Genomic DNA, 21,595 nt, shown 5'->3' with positions numbered 1-21,595 from the left:
CTTAATGCTTCAAATTAATACGGCTAACTTGGAAGTTAAGAGGCTTGGAGATCTCATAGAGAATCTTTTGTCCGGTAGCGAAAGATTTAAGGCACTAGCTACGGGTTCTGCTGCTGTCTCCGAGGGCACAATATGTGATTCTCCTCAGCGACCCACCCAGTGCCCCGTTATACCGGAAATCACCCCCTTTGACTCTATACCATTTAACGGTTTAGTTAAGCAATCTTTTATGGGACAAGGAGGCACATCAACCCTTAGACAGAGAACAAATATTGGCTTTACTAATCTTCCTCCAGACTGCGCGCCATACGTGGTTGTCCTGACAAATGTGCCCACCTTAGAAAATCAGCATGCTCAGCCCCGTGAGGAAACACATGAGTCTTTAAAAAATAAAACTGTGTCTTGGCTCAATAGAAGATGCGGTTTCCCGACATACCTCGCAGACCACATTTTATCTACTAGAAGGACGAAGTGGGTTGGCCCATCCCGAAAAAGCTGTAGTGGGGTTTGTGTTATAGTTAATTTTAGATACCCCCAGCATGTTAATACAGTCTTGCTACGTGCAGCTTCTTTGGTGGGTGATGCTAACAGTGTTTGTGTGCGCCCGTTGGGCTATTTTTATACGCACCTAATTAGATCCCCGAGCCGTGTGAGATTCAGACCATTTATTCCCAGGGAGCACCAGACGCCTGTAGCCCCTCAAGTGTCTAATGTTGATAATCATTGTGGGTATGGTCCTAACATCACCACCCATAATAGATTTGGGGCACTTTCGGGCCTGGAGGCCTGTGATTGACGAGAGGTCCCTGAGATTCAGGGAAGTGCCAGCCCGGCTGTTCTGGGTCATCGAGATACTGTAGAACCAATAATGAAACATGGAAACTCACAAATTAATTTTGATAGCATTGTAATTGATACAGGGGAAATGGTAAAATTGCTAAGTTGGAACATTGCGGGCTTACGGACTAAAAAGAATGATAGTGGTTGGCTAAATATTCTTAAACAATATGACATTATAGCCCTCCAAGAGACTTGGGATAAGGACTGTGATTTCTGGATTGATACTTCCTATTTTGTTCCGGCCCAGAAATCTATAGCAGGAAGAGATAGGGGTGGTCTCATGTTTTTGATCTCAGTAAATATTATAGGAAGACTTAAGAAGGTTGTATGTACTTTCTATAATTGCCTTATTCTGGAAGTAAGTCTGGCAAATAACACCAAGCTTATATTAATTAACTGTTATAATTCACAGCAAGAAGAGTCCCCTAATGAGCACATTCACTGGCTGTCAACATTTTTAGAATTCTATAAGGACAATCAATCCACTTTTTGTTATTATATCCTGATGGGTGATTTTAATGTGCATTTATGTAATCTAAATTGCCATTATAGAGATAAGGATAGCCCACAATTCACAACCCCTCAACATTTTGAACATAGTTCCAAAGGGGAAGCCTTGGATTCCCTTTTGAGTAATAATGAACTGTATGAAGTAGGGTTCTCGGACAAGAATATCCGTGTCCCCACGTATGATGCTAGGGACTGCGAATCTATTATAGATTACATATTTTTATCTGCAGGGCTTTTAAGGTATGTGATTTTTTATAATGCTCTACGTTCCTGTTTTAGTGATCATAACCCGGTGGTAATGATATTAGCTAATGTTTTCCCCCTTATGGATAAATCAGCTCTGAGACCTGCCTTAGTTACCGTGAAAGCTAAAGATCAGGGGAGGAGATTAAAATGGAGTAAGGTAATCCCTGAAGATTTTTTTAAGTCAATTACCTTAAAGGTTGGCCCACATTTAAGCATATGTGCTGATCCGCCATCTTATGGCAGGGATGTAATAACTGCTTTCGAAGCTATTTGCTCACAAGTGGCCAATGAACTCACTACGAAAGGCAGTGTTAATAAAAGTAAACCTGCCTGTGGTTGGTTTAATTATAATTGCTCCGCAGCTCATAATCGACTTAAAAAAGCCCTTAATGACAATCCTAGAAATAAAGGGCTAGTTATCCTCTTAAGGAAAGAGTATTCACAAGCAATTCAGGCACGTAAAAGGGAAATTAAACAAGATGCATGGGTAGCCCTAATGGATAAAGCAATTCTGAAAGATAGCTCTAAATTTTGGGAAATTATTAATTCCCCTTTGCTATCTGAATTCCCCTTTGCTATCTGGCTCCCAGAATTCTGTGCTAGAACTGAATATCTCTCGGGAGGATTGGTTAGGTCACTTTGAAAAAATCTATGGGAGTAACCTTGAGCTGGAATCCTTTGTGGTACCAATTTCTAGTCCTCCCCTCCCTCTTATTAGCTTTACTATTGAAGAGGTGGAGAAAGCTATCGAGGGTACGGCCGGGCGCAAGGCGCCAAGCCCAGACGGGGTGCCTTCTGATATGTATAAGGCTGACCCTAAGTACTGGGCTAAAATATTGTTAAATGTTTTTAACTCTGCGGCCGTAACAGCTCTCCCGAAGTCGTGGTCCCAATCGATTATAATCCCTGTGTTTAAAAAGGGCCAAAGGGGAGACCCTAGATGCTATAGGCCCATTTCCCTGTTGGACTCTTCGTTTAAAATCCTAGGAAAGTTTATTTTTGCTAGGATATCAAACTGGGCTACAGAGAAAGGAGTAATCTCCAACGCTTCAGGGGGCTCAATTTTTCTAGGATTTATGGACCTTCCACGGCTTTTGACCTGGTTAACAGGTCTAAGCTTTGGTCTATGCTCCTGGAATTGGGTCTGGATAGGCCCCTTGTGTACTTTCTGGCAGAATTACATAAAGATTTGAAAGCCTCAATAAGGATGACTCAGGAGGGGAAATGTACTGCTAGTTTTAAATCTGGTAGAGGGGTACGCCAGGGTTGTATTCTTGCCCCTATGTTATTCACATTGTACATAAATTCCCTTGAAGATAATTTGTTATCTGCATCTCTTGACATTCCACGGGTAGAAGGTACTCCTATACCCGTACTTCTTTATGCGGATGACACAGTTTTATTGGCCCGGACTCCGCTCGGGCTACAAAGATTATTGAATTCTTTTGGGGATTTTATGAAATCTTTGGACCTTGTGGTTAACAATGGTAAATCCCATATTATGGCACTGGGTAAGGGAAAGAACCTCCCCAAAACTTTTTATTGCAATGGAGAAGTTATCACTAGAGTGAAAGTGTTCACCTACCTAGGAGTCGTCTTTGACGATAAAGGTACCTGGGCACCTCAATTATCTATCAAGGTGAATGCGGTGCGTAGCTCCTCGGCTGCAATATTGGGTTTCGCGAAAAGGTTGGGAGGGAAACCCTGTGAGGCTATTCTAAATATATACCAAGCTAAAACGGTTTCAATAGCTAGGTATGGGGCCGCAATTTGGGGGTACATTAAACCTGATCCCATACAAACAGAAGAGAATAAATTCTTACGTGCTCTTCTTGGTCTCCCCCAATCCACTGCGACACATTCGGTCCATCTTGAATTGAGGACAGGATATATTTCTGACATTATAAAAATTGCTCCAATTCCAATTGTGGTTGAATCCGGATCTCACGTTGAATCATAGTATCCTGAAAGATTGTATTAAATTAGATAATATGAAGGAAATTCAGTGGCTGTCCTATATTAAACTGATATCTAAGAAAATTGGACGCCCGGAGCTTTTTACCAATCCCGAAGGCCTATATAAAGCCGATTTAATGTGGGTTAAAACTTATTATATTAAGCACTGCGAGGTTGAGTGAGAATCCCAGGAGTTATGTAAACCTACAGTAAGGGCTCACCTCTTGCTTATTTTATCTATAGCTATGCACCCATATTTGTCAACTGTTACAAACTTTTACCATAGATGGCTATTGACTAAATTCCGTTTCAACCAGATCCATTTAGTATTAAGTGTCCCTCAGGGTTGGTCTAGGCCGGAAGATGTGGCCCCTTGTAAATGTGATGATTTTTCTCTCCAAGATACAATGCACTTTATGTTTTTTTGTCCTTTGTACCTGGAAGCTAGGAAAAGGTTTATTTTCCCTATTCTGAGGGGGAAAGCTTTTGTACAAGTTAAACCTGCATTGTTGTTTTTACAATTAATGGAATCCCCTGCAACTATGTTTGGTGTTGCCAGCTTCCTCGTTGCAGCCATTAGGTCAAGAAGGAATAGACAGGCAGTATTGGAGGAAATTAATTAGCTTTTATAAATCTGATCAACCGAGATAAATTATCTTTTTTAACTATGAAACTGTTGGAATGTTTTTAAACTGTTTAACTGTTTAACTGTTTACTGTATACTTTTATGATTTTAAATAATCGAATAAAGTGGTTCTTGATTGATTGATTGATTGATACTGAGGTAATTTTTGACGTAGGGATCATCTGTATGTATATTCGTATTGGAAATTTTATAACACACAACTCATTCCCCGAGGGATATCCCAGTGCCAAACTATTATCTATATTAATTCTATATTTATTCTGACCATAGGCCTGAAGTGAGTCATCTATCGTAAATATATTGTGATATACCGTATATATCATCATCTATCGTATATATACAATATTAATGTCAAAATTATTAAATTCGCATATTTTATGTAATGTTTTGCATAATGTGGCACCCATAGCGCATTTTGGAGAAAAGCATCAGTTGAGCTGATTGTGTACAGGTTAAGAGAAAGGAAAGAGGTTGCTACAAGGTGAGGTACTGTTGCTTGATGACAATGTGGTCATGTGGGCCTCATATAGTCGTCAGTCACTTGAAGCAAACTTCAGTAGCTACTTTGAGAAATAAGATGATGATGGACCCAGGCACATGGACCTCCCACAATCATCGGGAGCTAGTAGGGATGCAACAGTGGCCTCTCACCATTGTCAGGCCTTGCGTGAGGATCAGCGAAGCACGGCGCAGGCATGTGCCCTACTTCCTATTAAACATTTGTCAACTGTGGTTATATAGTATCCTAGCTGAGATGCAATTGAGATAAGGCAGCACTGAAGAGAAGTGACACTACTGACACATAGGAAAACGATAGCAGAAAGGATTTAAAGTTATAGTGGCCTCACTGAAACATTAAAGGCTAATTTGAACTGTAATGTGCAGCTTCACACAGTTAGCTACAGTCAATCAATCAATCAAGGCATTTGTATAGTGCGCTACTCACCCGGAGGGTCTCATGGCGCTTGGGGAGGGGGGGTCCGCTACTGCTCGAACAGCCAGGTCTTGAGTTGCTTCCTGAAGGCGAGGTGGTCTTGGGTCATGCGGAGGTGGGTGGGGAGGGAGTTTCATGTCTTGGCGGCCAGGTAGGAGAAGGATCTTCCTCCCGTTGTGGCTCTTCGGATGCGGGGGACGGCGGCGAGGGCGTGACTGGTCGATCGGAGCTGGCGTGTGGGAGTGTAGAAGTTGAGGCGGTCGTTGAGGTATCTTGGGCCTTGGTTGTGGAGGGCTTTGTGTGCGTAGGTGAGAAGTCAGAACTTGATTCTCTTGTTGACGGGGAGCCAGTGCAGGTTTCTTAGGTGTGCGGAGATGTGGCTGTGTCGGGGAATGTCCAGGATGAGTCGAGCTGAGGTGTTCTGAATCCGCTGGAGTCTTTTCTGGAGTTTTGCAGTGGTTCCGGCGTAGAGGGAGTTGCCGTAGTCCATTCGGCTGGTGACGAGGGCCTGGGTGACCGTCTTCCTGGTTTCGGTGGGGATCCACCGGAAGATCTTCCGTAGCAGGCGTAGGATGTTGAAGCATGACAAGGAGACGGCATTGACTTGTCTGGTCATGGAGAGGGAGGAGTCCAGGATGAAGCCCAGGTTGCGTGCGTGGTCCGTCGGTTTGGGTGCGTTGCCCAGGGCAGGGGGCCACCAGGAGTCATCCCAGGCAGAGGGCGACGATCCCAGGATGAGGACTTCCGTCTTATCTGAGTTCAGTTTCAGGCGGCTGTTCATCATCCACTCGGCTACGTCTTTCATCCCTTCGTGTAGGTTGGCCCTGGCGGTGGCGGGGTCGTTGGTGAGGGAGAGGATCAGCTGGGTGTCGTCGGCATAGGAGATGATGTTGAGGTTGTGTTGGCGTGCGATGGCTGCGAGGGGGCTCATGTAGACGTTGAAGAGGGTGGGGCTGAGCGATGATCCCTGTGGTACGCCGCAGATGACTTTGGTGGCCTCGGATCTGAACGGGGGGAGGCGGACTCTCTGTGTCCTTCCGGCGAGGAAGGAGATGATCCACTCCAGTGCCTTCTCTTGGATTCCGACGTTGCTGAGGCGCTGCACTAGGGTGCGGTGGCAGACAGTGTCGAACGCCGCGGAGAGGTCCAGGAGGATGAGGGCCGCTGTTTCCCCGTTGTCGAGCAGGGCTCGGATGTCGTCAGTGGCTGGGGGGGGCGGTCTCGGTGCTGTGGTTGGCTTGGAAACCAGACTGCAAGAGGTCGAGGGAGCCATTCGTCTTGAGGAAGGCGGCCAGCTGTCTGTTGACGGTCTTCTCGATGACTTTAGCAGGAAACGGGAGGAGCGAGATGGGGCGGTAGTTTTTGAGGTCGGTGGGGTCGGCTGAAGGTTTCTTCAGGAGGGCGCTGAGTTCGGCGTGCTTCCAGCTCTCCGGGAAGGTTGCGGTGTCGAAGGAGGCGTTGATGATGTCTCGTAGATGGGGAGCGATGACGGAGTCGGCCTTGTTGAAGACGTGGTGGGGGCAGGGGTCGGTTGGAGATCCGGAGTGGATGGAGTTCATCGTGCGTATGGTTTCTTCGGTGTTGATCGGGGTCCAGGCGCGGATGTTGGTGGTGGGGGGGCGCTAGTGTGATCGTAGGGTGCGTCGGCCGTGTGCTGAAGCTCTGGTGTATGTCTGCGATCTTGTTGTGGAAGTACGAGGCGAGGGAGTTGCAGAGGTCTTGCGATGGGGTGATGTCGTTGTTTCCGGCGCTGGGGTTGGAGAGCTCTTTGACGATGTTGAAGAGTTCCTTGCTGTTGTGGGCATTGTTGTCCAGCCGTTCCTTGAATGCTGTTTTCTTGGTGGTGTGGATCAGTTGGTGGTGTTTTCGAGTGGCGAGCTTGAGGGTGGTCATGTTGTCTGGTGTCGGGTCTCTGCGCCAGGCTCTCTCGAGGGCTCGGCAGTTCTTCTTGGAGCTCTTGAGTTCGTCGGTAAACCAGGGTGCTTTCTTACAGCCGGTTCTGCTGGGCGGGGTCCTGAGAGGGGCGAAGTCGTCTGCGCAGTTGCTGATCCACTTCGAGAGGTTGTTGGCGGCATGGCTGGGGTTCGCTGACCTGGCGGGAGGGTCCTGGCTCAGGGATGCGGCGAGCTGGTCGGCTGTGATCTTGTTCCAGCTTCTGCGTGCAACCTGTTGCTGGTGGATGTGGATTGTGTTCTTTCTGAAGCTGAAGTGGACGCAGCTGTGGTCCGTCCAGTGGAGTCCGGTGGCGTGGCTGAAGGAGATATCCTTGCTGGAGGAGAACACGGGGTCAAGCGTGTGGCCGGCGTAGTGGGTGGGGGTGGTCACCAGCTGCTTGAGTCCGAGGTTGGCGAGGTTGTCCAGCAGGGTGGTGGTGTTGCCGTCATTGTTGTTCTCCAGGTGGAAGTTGAGGTCCCTGAGGAGGATGTAGTCAGCGGAGGGGAGGGCGTGCGGGCAGATGAAGTCGGCGATGTCTTCGCTGAATTGTGTGCGTGGTCCCGGGGGTCTGTAGATGAGGGTGCCTCTGAGGGTGGTCTTGGGGTCGGTGTGGATCTGGAAGTGCAGGTGTTCGGCGGCTGTGAGGGTGTCGTCGGTGTTGGTCGTGATGCGGATGGTGTTCTTGTGGACGATGGCGATGCCTCCTCCAGTCTGATTGACTCGGTCTCTCCGGGTGATCTTGTATCCGTCCGGGATGGCGATGGCGATGTTGGGCGCTGAGGAGGCATTCATCCAGGTTTCCGTGAGGAAGGCGACGTCTGGTGATGTTGTGTCGATCAGGTTCCAGAGTTGGACGGCGTGTCTGTGGACGGAGCGAGTGTTGAGTAGGATGCACTTCAGGTGGTTGCCGTTGGTGTTTGGCTTGGCGGGTGCGGGTGTAGTGCAGGTCCGGATGCAGGAGAAGTTGCAGGAATGGCAGCCGAAGTGTCCGTGGGTGCGTCTTGGTGTGGCTCGGTAGCAGCCGGGGATCCGACCGGTGTTGAGTGCCTTGAGTTCGGATGTGTCGTAAGTCCGGCGGGTGGGGTGGCCTCTGCGGGGGCCAGGGGGTCTGGCGCTGGGCGTGGTCCAGGCGCGGATGGGCGCAGACGGGCTTGCCTTTGGCGCGCCTTCGGCGCACCATCGGCACGCCCGCTGCGCGTCATCGCTGCGCGTATGCGTGGGCTCCGCCATAAATGGCGTAGAGGGGGGCGGAGCGAGGGAGGGGCAGCTGGGAGGCGGGAGCGGGGCGGCGAATGAGGGTCGGGGAAAAGGAAGGGGGCGGGGCCGCAGGGGGGCAGCGGCGGGGAAGGAAGGAGGAGAACGGCGGGAGGAGGAGGGGTGGCGGGAAAGGAGAGGCGGGAAGAAAACGGCGGAGCGGCGAGGGGGGAGGCCTGAGGGCAGTCCCTAGCAGGCAGCGGATGCCACGGGCAAGGCAGGGGCAGGAGTCAGTCAGGCAGCAGGGTGGCCTGGCCCACGGAGACCGTGCGACGGCAGGGTCAGGAGTCAGGCAGCAGGCAGCAGGGAGACCTGGCACACGGGACCGTGCGAGGCAGGGGCAGGAGGCAGGCAGCAGGGAGACCTGGCAGGCAGGAGTCAGGCAGCAAGGAGACCTCGCACACGGGGACCGTGCGGTAGGTGCAGCGACCAGGAGGGTCACAGGAGCAATGGAAGATGGATATGGCTCAATAAATCAGAAACTCAAACCACAAAGTTATATTTAATAATTAAAGAAATGTATTTTTCCCAGCCTACTGGCTTATGGAGAAATGAGAGTTCCAAGAGACCTATTGCTTAGAAGGGCCATTAGAGTTGATGCAGTGCTACTCAAATGTAAGGCATTCTTTACATAGAGTTGACATTTTCCGTGCCCCATCAACCTTCCAGCAACACAAGACCCAGAACACCATAGACCATACAGAAATAAATTGCAGAAACAAAAGAAATGAAGACAATGAGAGCCTTTCTCAAGATGCTAAGCCACTTTGTGAGAATCATGGCACCATGGATGTCAGTTCACAAACATTTCAGGGATAGCAGAAGTGACATCACACACCCTTTGACCTTAATAACATCACAGGAAGTGGCATCATGTGATATTTGACCCCGATTTCTATCAGGAAGCCATGTCACTGACCTTAACCCTTATAACATCACAATAACAGACATTGCTGAAGTTCCATAATAACTGCATGATTAAAATAACAATACAGCTCACACAAATGTCTATTTTAGATACAACCTGTATTAGAGGTCTGTAAAAGTGATGGTGCATAACACTGCCCTGAATCATAGCTAGCAAGTAAAGTGAGTGAGCCAAACATCTTCCTGAGGACCTTAGGGGAGGTTCTACCGTCGAGAAAATGTTGAAACAATTGGTTAAAATAGTGTCTTTCAAAGCACAATTTTCACATAAATGTAATAACGTGCCATAGTTTCTGAAAAGACACTCATTAAACATGACAAGCCAATGAAACTTGATCGTCGCCAGGAATTGACTCAATTTTTTCTCAAAATATGCTATCGGTGCCACCTTATGCCAAACATTGCATAAAATATGGTAGTGCGAGAATTGTGCCATTAATGCTGTCTATATACACCACGCGTGATCCTTCTGTCAAAAATCAGTAATTCAGGGCCAGCATTTTGTCCTGGTTGTCCCCAACCCATATTCCGTGGTCCTCAATGCATACAATTGCCTCAAATTTGTTAGTGCAGCAATATGCCGTAGTTGCCCCCCTCTCAATCAGTAGCTTACTATGGATGCCTCTATTAGACAAGAATTCCTTCAGTATGCAAGGGCCAAAAGCCGAGCTTCAAGAATAACACATTCTTGCTCATGCTCATTTACATTCATTCATTTTCATTTTCACTCACACTCATTCATTTTTCACTACTTTTCTTATTCTTACTCTTCTTCTCACTCATTCATTAGCCCTTATTCTCAACCATTCACAATCATTCTTACTCAGACTCACTCATATTTTATCACACATTCACTAGCTCTCATCTTAATACTCACTCCCTCGCTCATAGGTTCACTCATTGTCACTCACTGACTCACACATTTGCACTCACTTAGGGCCATATGTAGGTAGCATAACATTTACCGATTCATAAATACCAAATTTTACCGATTCGGTATTTATGAATCGGTAGATAGTATGTAGGTAATTAATTGGTAATCATTACCGATTCGGTAAATATCGGTATTTATGAATCGGTATTTACCGAATCGGTAATAATGCATCCCTTCCCATTGATTCCCATGGGCCTGGAGGCCCATAGGAATGAATGGGAAGCCAGTTACTATTACCGATTCGGTAAATACCGAATCGGTAAAAGGGAGGCATTATCATGGGTGGCAGGGTGTCACATTGACACCCTGTTGCACCCCTGATTCGTGCATGTGTGCACATGTGGCGCACATACATGCCATAAGGGCATGTATGTCTGCCACATGGCACTTCACAAATTGCACAAAAATGCTTTTTTAAAGGTATTCGTCATTTACCATCAACTTGTAGTTGGTGGTAAATAACGAATCCAGACACCAATTATGCACTCACTTGAGTGCCCCCTACATAGCATTTCTGGATTCGGTATTTACCGAATCGGTATTTTACCGATTTCTTAAAATTCCGATTCGGTAAATACCGAATCCAGAAATCAGCCACCTACATCTCAAGTGCCTCAATACCGGTCGGTAACGGGATATTTACCGAATTTCGGCCGTTACCGACCGGTATTTGGCTTCCTACATATGGCCCTTAGTCTTATAACTTACCCATGCTTAATAACACTCACACATATTTCACTCACTAATTCTCACTCACTTTGACTCACTCATTCTCAGTTATGATCACTCACTGCCACTCACTTATTCCCACTCAAACTCATCCTCACTCATGCTCTCTAACACTACTTTACGATTATTCTCATTCATTTATTCTCTCACTTGCAGTCGCTCTTACTCTTACTCTAGCTGACTAACTCTCTCTTACTCATCCTCACTTACTGGCACACAGTTTCACTAACTCTCAAACACTACCTGCTACTGACTCTCATTCACTTTGAATTACATACACATGCATGTACATGTAAGCAGACACACATGATCTCTCACAAACATACTCTCACTCTCAAGCACGTACCCAATATTCAACTGCCAACGAAAATCCCATTCCAGCTCACATTGTCCTCCATTTTTTATTACACTTATAGTGAATAACAGACGGGAACATATCAAGCGAGGGTAGAACTCCAATGTCACTGGGTTCTTGGGACTCATTTTGCGACCTCTGTGGCCAAGGAGTTGAAAAGATGGTGCCAGGGGTCTCAAGGGGTAAGCCAGGGGTCGCAGTTGTGACCCCTGAATGATGGCGATGCATGACAGTCAACGTATAGTAGTTATATTATGACAAATAGTACTAGCAAAATCCCAACCAGATCGCATACCACAACCAAATCTCTCACAACAGCCTACAAGTTCATCGGAAATGGAAAGTAAGCAGATCATAGTCAATTGGATGCTCCGACTTCCTTTTTATCCACCAGGCACTCTTCTATGCAGCAAAGACTATAAGCAAACCCCCCAACCTTAATTCCATGCTTGACCCAGGCCAAGTACACAGCTGGTATAAGATCAGTCTCTCATGCTTTATTTGCATTATATGCAGACCACCTTGAAATCTATTGTTCTATTGTAAAGGTTTAGTACCAAAGTTTCCCTCTGTAAAACGTGTCTGGGTACAATCTGTGTGGGCCATTTTCTGTAATATCTGATGCTCCCATCTTTTACCCGAGCTCACAATTCTTTGACTCTCAGGGGCTATATCATGGTCCCATCTTCAGCGCTGCTCAGACAAAGAACGAATCTTTGTTTTTTCCCGGAATTAAAGACATTCTTCGAATCTGAGCTCGAGGAGCAAAACTTGAAGCACAGAACTGTAACCGCCTCGCTTTGTTGCCGAGCTCTGCTCTCTGAAGTGCATTCATTAACTCTGATGTAATTCATGAGGTGTAGACCAGTGGTTCTTAATCTGTGGTCCGGGGAACCCTGGGCGTTCCTCGAAGCCTACTAAGCGCATTTGACAAATAAATTAGATGAAAAGATTAACAAATTGAATCAATAAAGAAGAAAAATGTAAAATTGGAGCCTGAAATTTAAGGTGGTATCCTCAGATCGATATCTGGGAGCAGTGCAAGTGCGTCAAACGAGATATAGGGTGTCTTACGAGTTTGGCGGTGGTGGCGGTGCGCACCAGCGGTCCGACCACCGTATTCCGAGTTTGGCAGTCAGACTGCAACATGACCGCTGCAACACCGCAGCAGGATCACAATATGCCATGATCCTGCTGCAATATGACCTATGCAGCACTGCAGAGCGTATATCGATAGTTGCCTCACGGCGACCCTATCCACAGCAGTGAGCTCACCATGGAAAGGGTGGCGTTGAGACAGCTCAGGTTGCCTCTGAGCAGGGGGGTGCATGCAGGGGGCCAGGCGTTGTGCCCCCCTGCATGTCTGCACCCCCAGTTTCTGCACAGGAAGAAATGTACGACATGGTACATTTCTTCCTGTGCAGGAATGTGCTGAGTGCTCCCACAGCACTGCCTTTCTATGGCTCTTCTTTGGACCTCAGAAAGGCACAGCCATGGGACTGCCCGTCAGGATTAAACTCTCAATCCGGCGAGCGGTCTGACTACAGGTTTGGCATCTCGCAGCGGGGCGCTGGCATGGCGGCCCGTGGCGAGACCGCCAATCTCATAATCAGGCCCATAGTATGGATGATGAGTGGCCTCAATTGAATTAAGAAAAGCTCCAACTTATCCAATGAAATTAAAATGTTGCTTTTGTAAATACTTGTTTGTGAATTGAATCAAATATTTAATCATATGTGTATTTGTTTGATGAATGTCTGTTTCTGTACTTTTTGTGTGAATTGATTTGCTGTTCAAACGATCAAAAATGCTTAGGTGATTCAATGGGGGTCACATGGTCAAAACCCCATATAACAGGGCAACGTCTCACACCGCCTACAAGTGTGTGCATACCATTTACTCATTCAAATATTGGCGTCTCTGTTGCCACAAGTGCAAACAGTGTAGCAGAAACCTTGCCACGTTCATTTGGTTTGAACATGGTTGAAATATAGTTCAACTATCTTACAAAGCAGCAGTAAGTGTAAAAAACATGAAGTGAATTAAAACAGCACCCCAGAACCTACAGGTTGGATCATCCGGCAGGACCTGACGCAATCGTTGTAGCCCATCCAGCGCTGGTAGTCCAGGTAGTCCCCCCTGTTCAGGTAATACTGGTAGCCCTTGTAGTTGGGGTACTCGTAGATCATCCACCAGCCATTCTCCACCTGGATGGAGTTGCAGCGGCCCAGGTGCGACTGCAGGTCGGGGGCGTCGTTGCTGCACTCGTGGGAGCGTCCCTGGAAATTCCTTTCCTCGTAGAAGACAATCTATGGATATGAGAGACCAAAACTCAAACTGAATAATCTAGGATTAAACTACTTTCACAAAATGAATGAACGCTGTGAAGAAAGGTATTACGTTTCTTCTGACTTAGTTATTCCAGTGCCTTATTTTGAGCGTACCCTACATTGCTAGCTGTATTATTAGAACAACATTTGTAAGGTACATTTATGGAAGATCCTATTTGCATTGTTAGGTTTTTTGACTCCATTGTACCTCGTCTAGTCGCATTCGATCCCTTCATTCCTTCTTATAGCATCGTCATTTTGATGCATGTGTCTCCAGTCAGGAGTGAACACTAGAAGGAACAATAGAGGGAAATTCAAAACGTGGCTATTCCGGCTTTAAGATTCTACCTGTTCCTGATTCTTTCTCGCCGGGCATGTTTCTAGTCTTCCTCTCCTGCTACGGTCCAGGGCAGACTTAGCGCGGGGAAGCTACTTCTAGGAGCAACTGTGCGCTTTAAAAATGTATAACATAACACTGAAGAGGTGGGCAGAGCTGAGCAGAGATCGATCCGAGGAGCTCCTGCCACGCTGACCCCTAGGTCACCCGTGTTCCGTTTTACTAATTTCAGATGTTCTTGAAATGTTCAAATAAAGTCCCTCTGTGTTTCCCTTCTCCTTCCATCTATGTGATTTTTAATGAGTGCTCATTTTCCATAAATGGTCGCATTACAGATCGCGTTTGTAATTTTAAAGTTACTGAACTGAACTGAGCGCACCTTGCTGACAATATATACAGGAAGTGCGCAGGCTCCAGCTGGTCCCAGTGACAAATGCTGAATGCCTACAGCAGTGTCCGCATGTTGTCTGCTTTTCATTCCCAGTAACAATCTTCAAGGGATGATTGAAGGGGGTTTCCTGTTCTAACTTTCAGGTGGCCCAAAACAAAGGCCTCACTTAAAGGGCCATCATCACTTCTTATATTGGAGGCTCACCCTGGCTGGGAGTTATTTGAAGACTAACACATAGTTGTCATAGAGGGAAAACAAAGGCGTTCAGCCTGCTGTCAACTTTACAAGTGCTTAAGAGACACTATTATTTGGAGGCATGTTTTCGACATTGGTTAAACCTTTAAGTAAGATATGCATGCACATTAAGAATGTCAGATGCCTCTTACTGTATAAGTGTATACACCAATAATTACTTAAATAGTGTTACTTATCCTAATGTAGTGTCAAAATGCTTTACATTACACACACATATATTATACAGAGACGATGAACCCTACAAGTCTGTAAATGAATGTAAAATAAATGTTACATAAAACAATGAGGATTACATGATATAGGAATCACATATCATCCATTTTGATAGGCATTATGTGCCACAAGTGCTTGGTGTGGATAAACACAAAGTTTGGATTTTAAACATAATTCAGTGATTGAGGTTGTCTGTCCTAAAATGAAGGCTTTTTAGCTACCTTGTAATGACGACAGATTGAGAAAAAAGAATGTTCTAAACCTATACATTGCAGTTTGCATGCTGCTCTTAGATGCTGATTTATATTTCGCTGTGCTATATAAGAAATATTGTTGTAACCTATGAACTGGAAACAACAAAACGATCTCAGTGACTAGAGCAGTAACCCACTGCGCTGTCCACATATAATACAAATGTGTGATCTGCATGTTACATATTGTGCTTTGAAGCAGGTGCATTAATCCTATTTGCCATTTCATGATGAGTCAAAACTGACTCCACAAGACACAGATCACTCTAGCATATGCATTTACCTCCAGAGTTATTGTTGCCCCCGAAACATTGCTGCAAACACAAAGATCTTTGTAGCAGGTACCTTAACCCATGAAATATTTTAAAAGTAGGCCTCTTTGTAACCGTTTATTATACGAGAACACATTATAACATTCTTCTTTGTTGCCAATTTCATCGCAGCAGAGTGTTTAATACATGTATAAGTTGACTGTCAGGCTTCATTTTTCATGACTCTGCCCATCATGACTCATGTCTTTTTTGCTACTTTTGCTACCACAGTTTTACCCTCAATTTATGGGATCTTGGAGTACATATTTATCATTCCCAGCACTACAGTCAATCAAATGGCTGTATAAACCATCCAATCACCACCCTGGATTGAGGCTGCACATGTGAGCCAAACTATGATTGGTTTATAAATTGCTCAGATAATCCTAGCACTCTCCACACAGCTTGTCTTGTGCTATTTGGTGGTACGCTTTAGCTTACTTTGAGGTATCTGAGCCCTCTTATGGCATCTCTTTGTTTTTTGGCCGATGGAATGATGAACCGTGGAGCCGGCCTGCAAGCCATCAGACAAGTGAACTGGTGATGAGTCCACCTACTGCCCGGTCTGTGACCACTGCCAGCAGTGTCCACCACATCCTTACCCTGCAGTGCCAGATCGTGTCTTCAACATGCAGTGTTGACACTGGAACTTCACTGTCCCTCAATGACCCTCAGACTGCTGTGGTTCAGCTCTCTTCATGCCATACTAGGCCCCAAGCGAGACACATTGCATTTAGACTAGGTGTACCGTGCCCTATTGAGCCCATACCCTGCAGTGCCAGCCCAAAGCCCTTAGAATGCAGTGGTCCCACAGGTCCCTCACTCTCAAGCATCAGCTGTGGCCCTCACACTCCACAGATTTGTTCATAACTCTCCATACTACACAAGGCCCTTGGGGACCTTCATTTGATTTAGGCCAAGAATTCCAATGACATACAAATATTTGAAGCCCTTTTAAGGTTTCAACTGCATTCTTATTTCCCTCACTCCACTTCTGCTCGCCAGTGCTGTCTTCACTGCAGAATGCCACCTGCTATGTTCTAGTAAAAGATATTAATAAATAATCCTCTCAACCTGACTCAATGAGGTCTTCATGGTCCTTGTTTAGTAGCAAGTTAGCACAATCAGATTTTTAATCAGCCTTGCATTTCGAAATGTCTCTTTTTTTCTCTAATTTCCATTTTCTTGCATATTTCTCACTGTAGTAGTGGTGAGGTCTGGTAGCTGGGTGCAAGCGATGTTGTGCAGTCGACCTAGAGGATGAATGGGCAAAAGAAGAATTAAAGAGAACACTGAGCCAGCATTTCTCTATGAATTGCACCACCCCACTACATTCCTGGAGCTGTGATTGGAAAAGATGGGTCACTAAAATGTTCGGGCTGTTTTTAAATGATGAGGTTTTTGGCTTTAATAAGAGGTTATGAACATCGGTGCAAGGTGGTCATTGTTACTGTATGGAGAGATGTATGCTACATGGTGAGTGGCTTTGCTGTGAGATGCATGTCATTGTTGCAAGGTGGCTGGTATTGTTGAGCGGTCAGTGGCATTGTTGCCTGGTGGTCAGCTTTGTTGTGAGTTTGCCAACTTTGCAGCGCAAATGTGGAGTTGTGTGGTTACAAGATAGATGGCTGGTTGTGTGGTGGTCAACTTTGCTGCAAAATGGATGGGCTTGTTGCAGGGTGGGCAGCTTTGCAGTAAGAATGTTGATGTTGTTGAAGATTATAATTTAGAGCATATATCACAGGAACGTCTCTTGACCTGAAAGAAAAGTATCAGCATTCGGCGGTATATTCATGGGATCTTGATAGGCTTTTTCAGAGAAACATATGGTGTATCCAGGGTTGTGGTGCTGTTGTTTGCTGTTGTGCTCTTTTTGAGGAGGATTAGGAGTTAACGGATAGCTAAAGCAGAGATTTCATTATGGATGCGATGGTGCTCTGGTGTTGATTCACCTTTAACAGTCCTGTAGTAGTGTTGTAGCGCTTTTGATCCTTTAGAGATGGGAGGTTGCCTAAATGAACAGTCCAGGATAGTGGGAGTTAACTTTTTCAGGATTTGAAGGTGGACTATTTCTCTGAGATGGCTTTGGGAGAGGAGGTGTCCGAGAAGACAAAAGTAGCGGTGGACCACTGAAGACATCTGAGTCCCAGGGGTGATTTTGGAGCCAGGAATAACTTCTACTTTTTTCACCTTGGTACGGGGGGCAGCATGGTGATTGAATGACTGAGGTTGAGTGCAGGGCCTTGAGTTGGTTGGAGGGTTGTGGCATGCTTGGTGTTAAGCAACCGAAGTTCCTTCTTGTTTCCAATGACTTTCAGGAAACTCCTTACCATGGAGGGGCCAGTATCAGTCAGATAGGTTTCCTGGGCATGTCATGGCTTTTGCTTACTAGTGACCTCAAGAAATTGACATAATCAGTACTGGAGTGAGTGAGTGAACCGGTCCTCAGCACTGGAGTGTGTGAGTGAATCAACGGGGAAACAAGAGGGTTCTTTTCCAATCAGCTCCACTTGAAGGAGTGTATTTAGAGACTACAAGCTGGGCCTTAACCCTCCCGCTTCAATGTTGACATTGATATAGGGGAGGAAACTGGAGGGAACCCTTAACTGAATGTGAATGCAGCCAATCAAAGGAGGCTGCCTGAAACATCTGGAGCGCATTTTCTTGTTTGGGGGTTGTTAGACCTGGCACCTTGGCGTGAGTTTTCCTTCCACTTTTTGCTCATGTGCCTCATGTGTTTTGTTGGTGTTAGCTGCTCAGGGCACTGTGCCACTGCTAATCAGTGCCACAGTGCAAGTGCTCCCTTTGAAAAGTGTATACATGGGTTGGTGTCCATGTTTGGCTTATTTGGTTTACTATCAGCCCCTAGTAAAGTGCACCAGGAGTGCCAGGGCTTGTAAATGCAAATGCTGCTGGTGGGCTTGCAGCGCTGGTTGTGCCACCCACAGAAGCGGCCTAGTAAAATGTGTCTAGGGTCTGCCATTGCAGAACCTGCGTGCAGTCTGGTACTGTCATGCTGACTGCGCAAGTGCACCTACTTGCCAGTCCCTAAACCTTCCCTTAACTACATATTAGTCACCCCTCTGGTAGGCCCAAGGGCAGGGTGCATTGTAAGCATAAGGTAGGACATGCCCTGGTGTGTGGCATGTCCTAATAGTGAATTACAGCCATTTTCGTTTTTCACTATTGAAGGCTACCTGCTCTCCATAGGCCAGAATGGGCTACTGGAATTATTACACTGTATAAACCCAGTGGACTCAGAGAGCATGGTAGAAAGTCAAGTTTAGTATGCCTGAACTCAGAATAATAAAATACTTCTTTTGGTAAAGTTTATTTTAATATCCTGTGTTTGTAAATACTACTTTTAGAAAGTTAGTATTTACTTGCTTAGCCATTTCAGTCCGCCTCTGCTGTGTGTGTGTGTTCTGCCTAGTTTCAGTGAGGGGCAGGGCTGGGGAATTCCAGGAGACAGGCTGGCTGCCAGGTGGTGGGTAGAGAGATTACACCAGGATGGGTGGGAGGAGTACACCTTGACTCTGAATAGACCTGTGCTCTGCCACCACAATGCAGGCTCCGCCCCCTGTGGAGCGGCTGATGTCTCTGCCCTGTGCACTGAAAGGAAAGAGCAGAGTCACCACAACAAAGTGCTCCAAAACCGAACTGAGCCAGGCACAGGCCCCCTGGTGACAAAGAACAAAAGAAACTGTGTATAAAAGAAGGAGCCCTGCTCCTAAGAAATCAGATCCTGTTTATGCCAAGAAGAACCTCTGCCCGAAGAGAAGGACCTGGGAAAGCAGCATGGAGGACTACTGTCTCTTAGCCTGAGAGACTGGCCTGTGGTGGGTGCCTTGCTGCTGAAGGAGAGGAGGAAAAGACTGAGAAAGACTTTGAATTCAACTTGTGCTTTTAAAACAATCTCCAAGGGCTTGCTTGTGAACTTGCCCCCTGAACTGCGCCCCAGGAACAGTGGGTGCTACCCCCCCAAGAGGAAAAAGAAGCTGCTGCTGGTGAATTGCCCTCCTGACTCCAGAGAACCTGTGGGCCCCCTCTCTCCGAGCACCGCGACCTCCACCCGACTGTGCTGCTGTGAGCACCGTGACGGACTGCCCTGCCTGGCCTGAACAACGTGAACTGCTGCATCCCTCGAGCCGGAGCTCGCAACGCGAAGAAAAGACTGTCTGACCCCGAGCACCGAGGCTCTGTGGCCCCCGAGCTGTAGAGCCCACCGTGGGGACTGACGCCCACCGGGTCGCCATCGCTGGACGACGCAGGCAGCGCTGTGTGCTGGATTCACCCCCGAGCCGCCCCTCCTTCCTCGCACCTCGAGGTAAGCTGTGGATGTCCTGAGGCGCCCCACGAAACACCGTGGTCCCCTGCAGAAGAGGATTACACCTGCGACGTGGGACGCCCCTGTTGTGACTGCTGTGGCTGCCCCGAACTCCCTGCCATGATTCAAGGTACTGTGCGCCCCGTCCCGCCATCCGTACGGACCGTACGGCCCTGTACGGAGCGTCCCCGTAAGCTTGCTCACGCCGGAAGCGTGAGCTTTGGAAAGGAACGTCCGGTGCGTGTTCGGCCCTGTACGAAGCGTACCGGCGAAGGTATGGCCCGTACAGCTGGAAGTAACTATACGCGGCTCACGCGGTAAGCGTGAAGAGTGGCAAGAGGCGTACCGGACTCGTACGATGCGTACCTACCAGGGTACGGCCCGAACGGCTTGAGTCCGAGTACGCGTGCTCACGCGGGAAGCGTGAGGAATCGTATGACGCGTCCAAACAGGCGCTACGAAGCGCACAGACCCCCAGAAAGTGCAGATTGCACTAAAAGTGACCCTTTAAAGAACTGTGGCCGCCTGAAGAGCATTAGCAAGTAACTGGAACCTCCTTTTTAAGTGAAACACTGTACTTTTAAAGCCTGCTTAAAGAACTTTATATAAAGACCTTTATTTTTACAAAATACAGCCTTGTGTCTCTGTGTGGTGGGTTGGTGGTTATTGTGGGACGCCTTGAATGCTTAACCTGATGCCCTCTGGAATCTAGCCTGACTGCTCGCGCCACGTTACCTAGAGGGTGAGCAGGGGTTATTTTCTTAGAGTAATCCTTTGCCCTGACTTAGAGGAAAGGGTCCCTGCTTGTCGCAAGTGCATACCTGCGCCAACCAGAGACCCCGGATTCTAACAGGGGTTATCTGGTGCATGTTTCCCTGCTGTTTAGCTTTTGGGTTTGAGGGACATGGTTCCACAATGGTGGGTGACCTTTAGTGCATTTTCTAATTGTTTTTTAATCATTTAATAAGCCTAGTTGTATGTGATGTTTGCTTAATACCAATATGTACTGTACAAGCCAAAGAACATAAACCTATTTTGACTTGTACCTGTGTCATTTATAGGAAACGTTTATATTATTTATATTATTCCATTGACCTCTGCAGATGGGTTCGTAAAATTGACCCTTTGTCCTAAATTTTTGTCCTGAATAATGACCATTTGTTCTGAATTTTTGCAATCACTGCCCTGAATATATCTCCATGCCACGTGGCCACCCTGAGCTATGTTAGTTTTTTTTACTTAATCCGTGTTTTCGTAGTAATCAATTGTGCGAGCATAAATTACAAAATCGTTAAAGAAGCCAAGGTGTCTGAAGTGGCTGCCAGCACCATATGAAACACGATCGGTAAGTCGCAGGTTCCCCAGTTTTCACACTTTGGACAGTCTGTTTATTCCCATCTTTGGTTAATCTAAAACATGGGGCCTTAGTCAATTTAAATACAGATACACTGATGTGCGACTACTCCCTCACTTGTCAGCTGGGCAGCAATAAATGACAGTCCTAAATCAAAAACAGAGAGGAAAAAATATAACAGCCAGCCACTCATATCTTACCTTCCCCATCCTGGTAACTGGCCTTGGACAGTTTTCCCTCCTGCAGTTACCGCAGTAGTGGGTCAATGGCCTTTAAATACCAGCGCCTGGAATTCACAGTCTGCATATTGCATTGTGAGTTTGTGCGGAAGCTTTTTTGTTTTATATTTTTAATTCGGCCGGATCAGATTTATTAGCAGCCTCACGTGGTTTGATTTCTGTACAATTCCGTGAATGACAGTCCTGGGCCTTTTCAGTTTGGTGCCTGCTCTTTGTGTGTGTTGAGCTCTTTAATCTCGTCATAGATAGAATGCCTGATCAGCAAACAGTCACGCAGTCAGAGGAGAGAGAGGGCGAGAGAATGGGAGACAGAGAAAGAGA

General features: G+C 46.7%; 1 protein-coding gene across 1 annotated transcript in view; it reads right to left on the bottom strand.

Moving 5' to 3' along the window:
• Positions 1-21,339, bottom strand: part of LOC146858129 (gamma-crystallin 2-like) — a 31,361-nt gene extending 10,022 nt beyond the window's left edge. The window contains exons 1-2 of the mRNA XM_085646894.1: positions 21,236-21,339; positions 13,333-13,575 (exon numbers count right to left, since the gene is read on the bottom strand). Coding sequence (XP_085503020.1) covers positions 13,333-13,575; positions 21,236-21,244 — 252 coding nt within the window. The 5' untranslated portion in view covers positions 21,245-21,339. The remainder of the gene's footprint in view (positions 1-13,332; positions 13,576-21,235) is intronic.
• Positions 21,340-21,595: the final 256 nt, after the last annotated feature.

This window comes from Triturus cristatus, chromosome 3_2 (assembly GCF_964204655.1).
Source record: "Triturus cristatus chromosome 3_2, aTriCri1.1, whole genome shotgun sequence".
Taxonomy (NCBI): domain Eukaryota; kingdom Metazoa; phylum Chordata; class Amphibia; order Caudata; family Salamandridae; genus Triturus; species Triturus cristatus.
The sequence above is the reverse complement of the archived record's forward strand: the minus strand, read 5'-3'. Positions and strand labels throughout refer to the sequence as shown.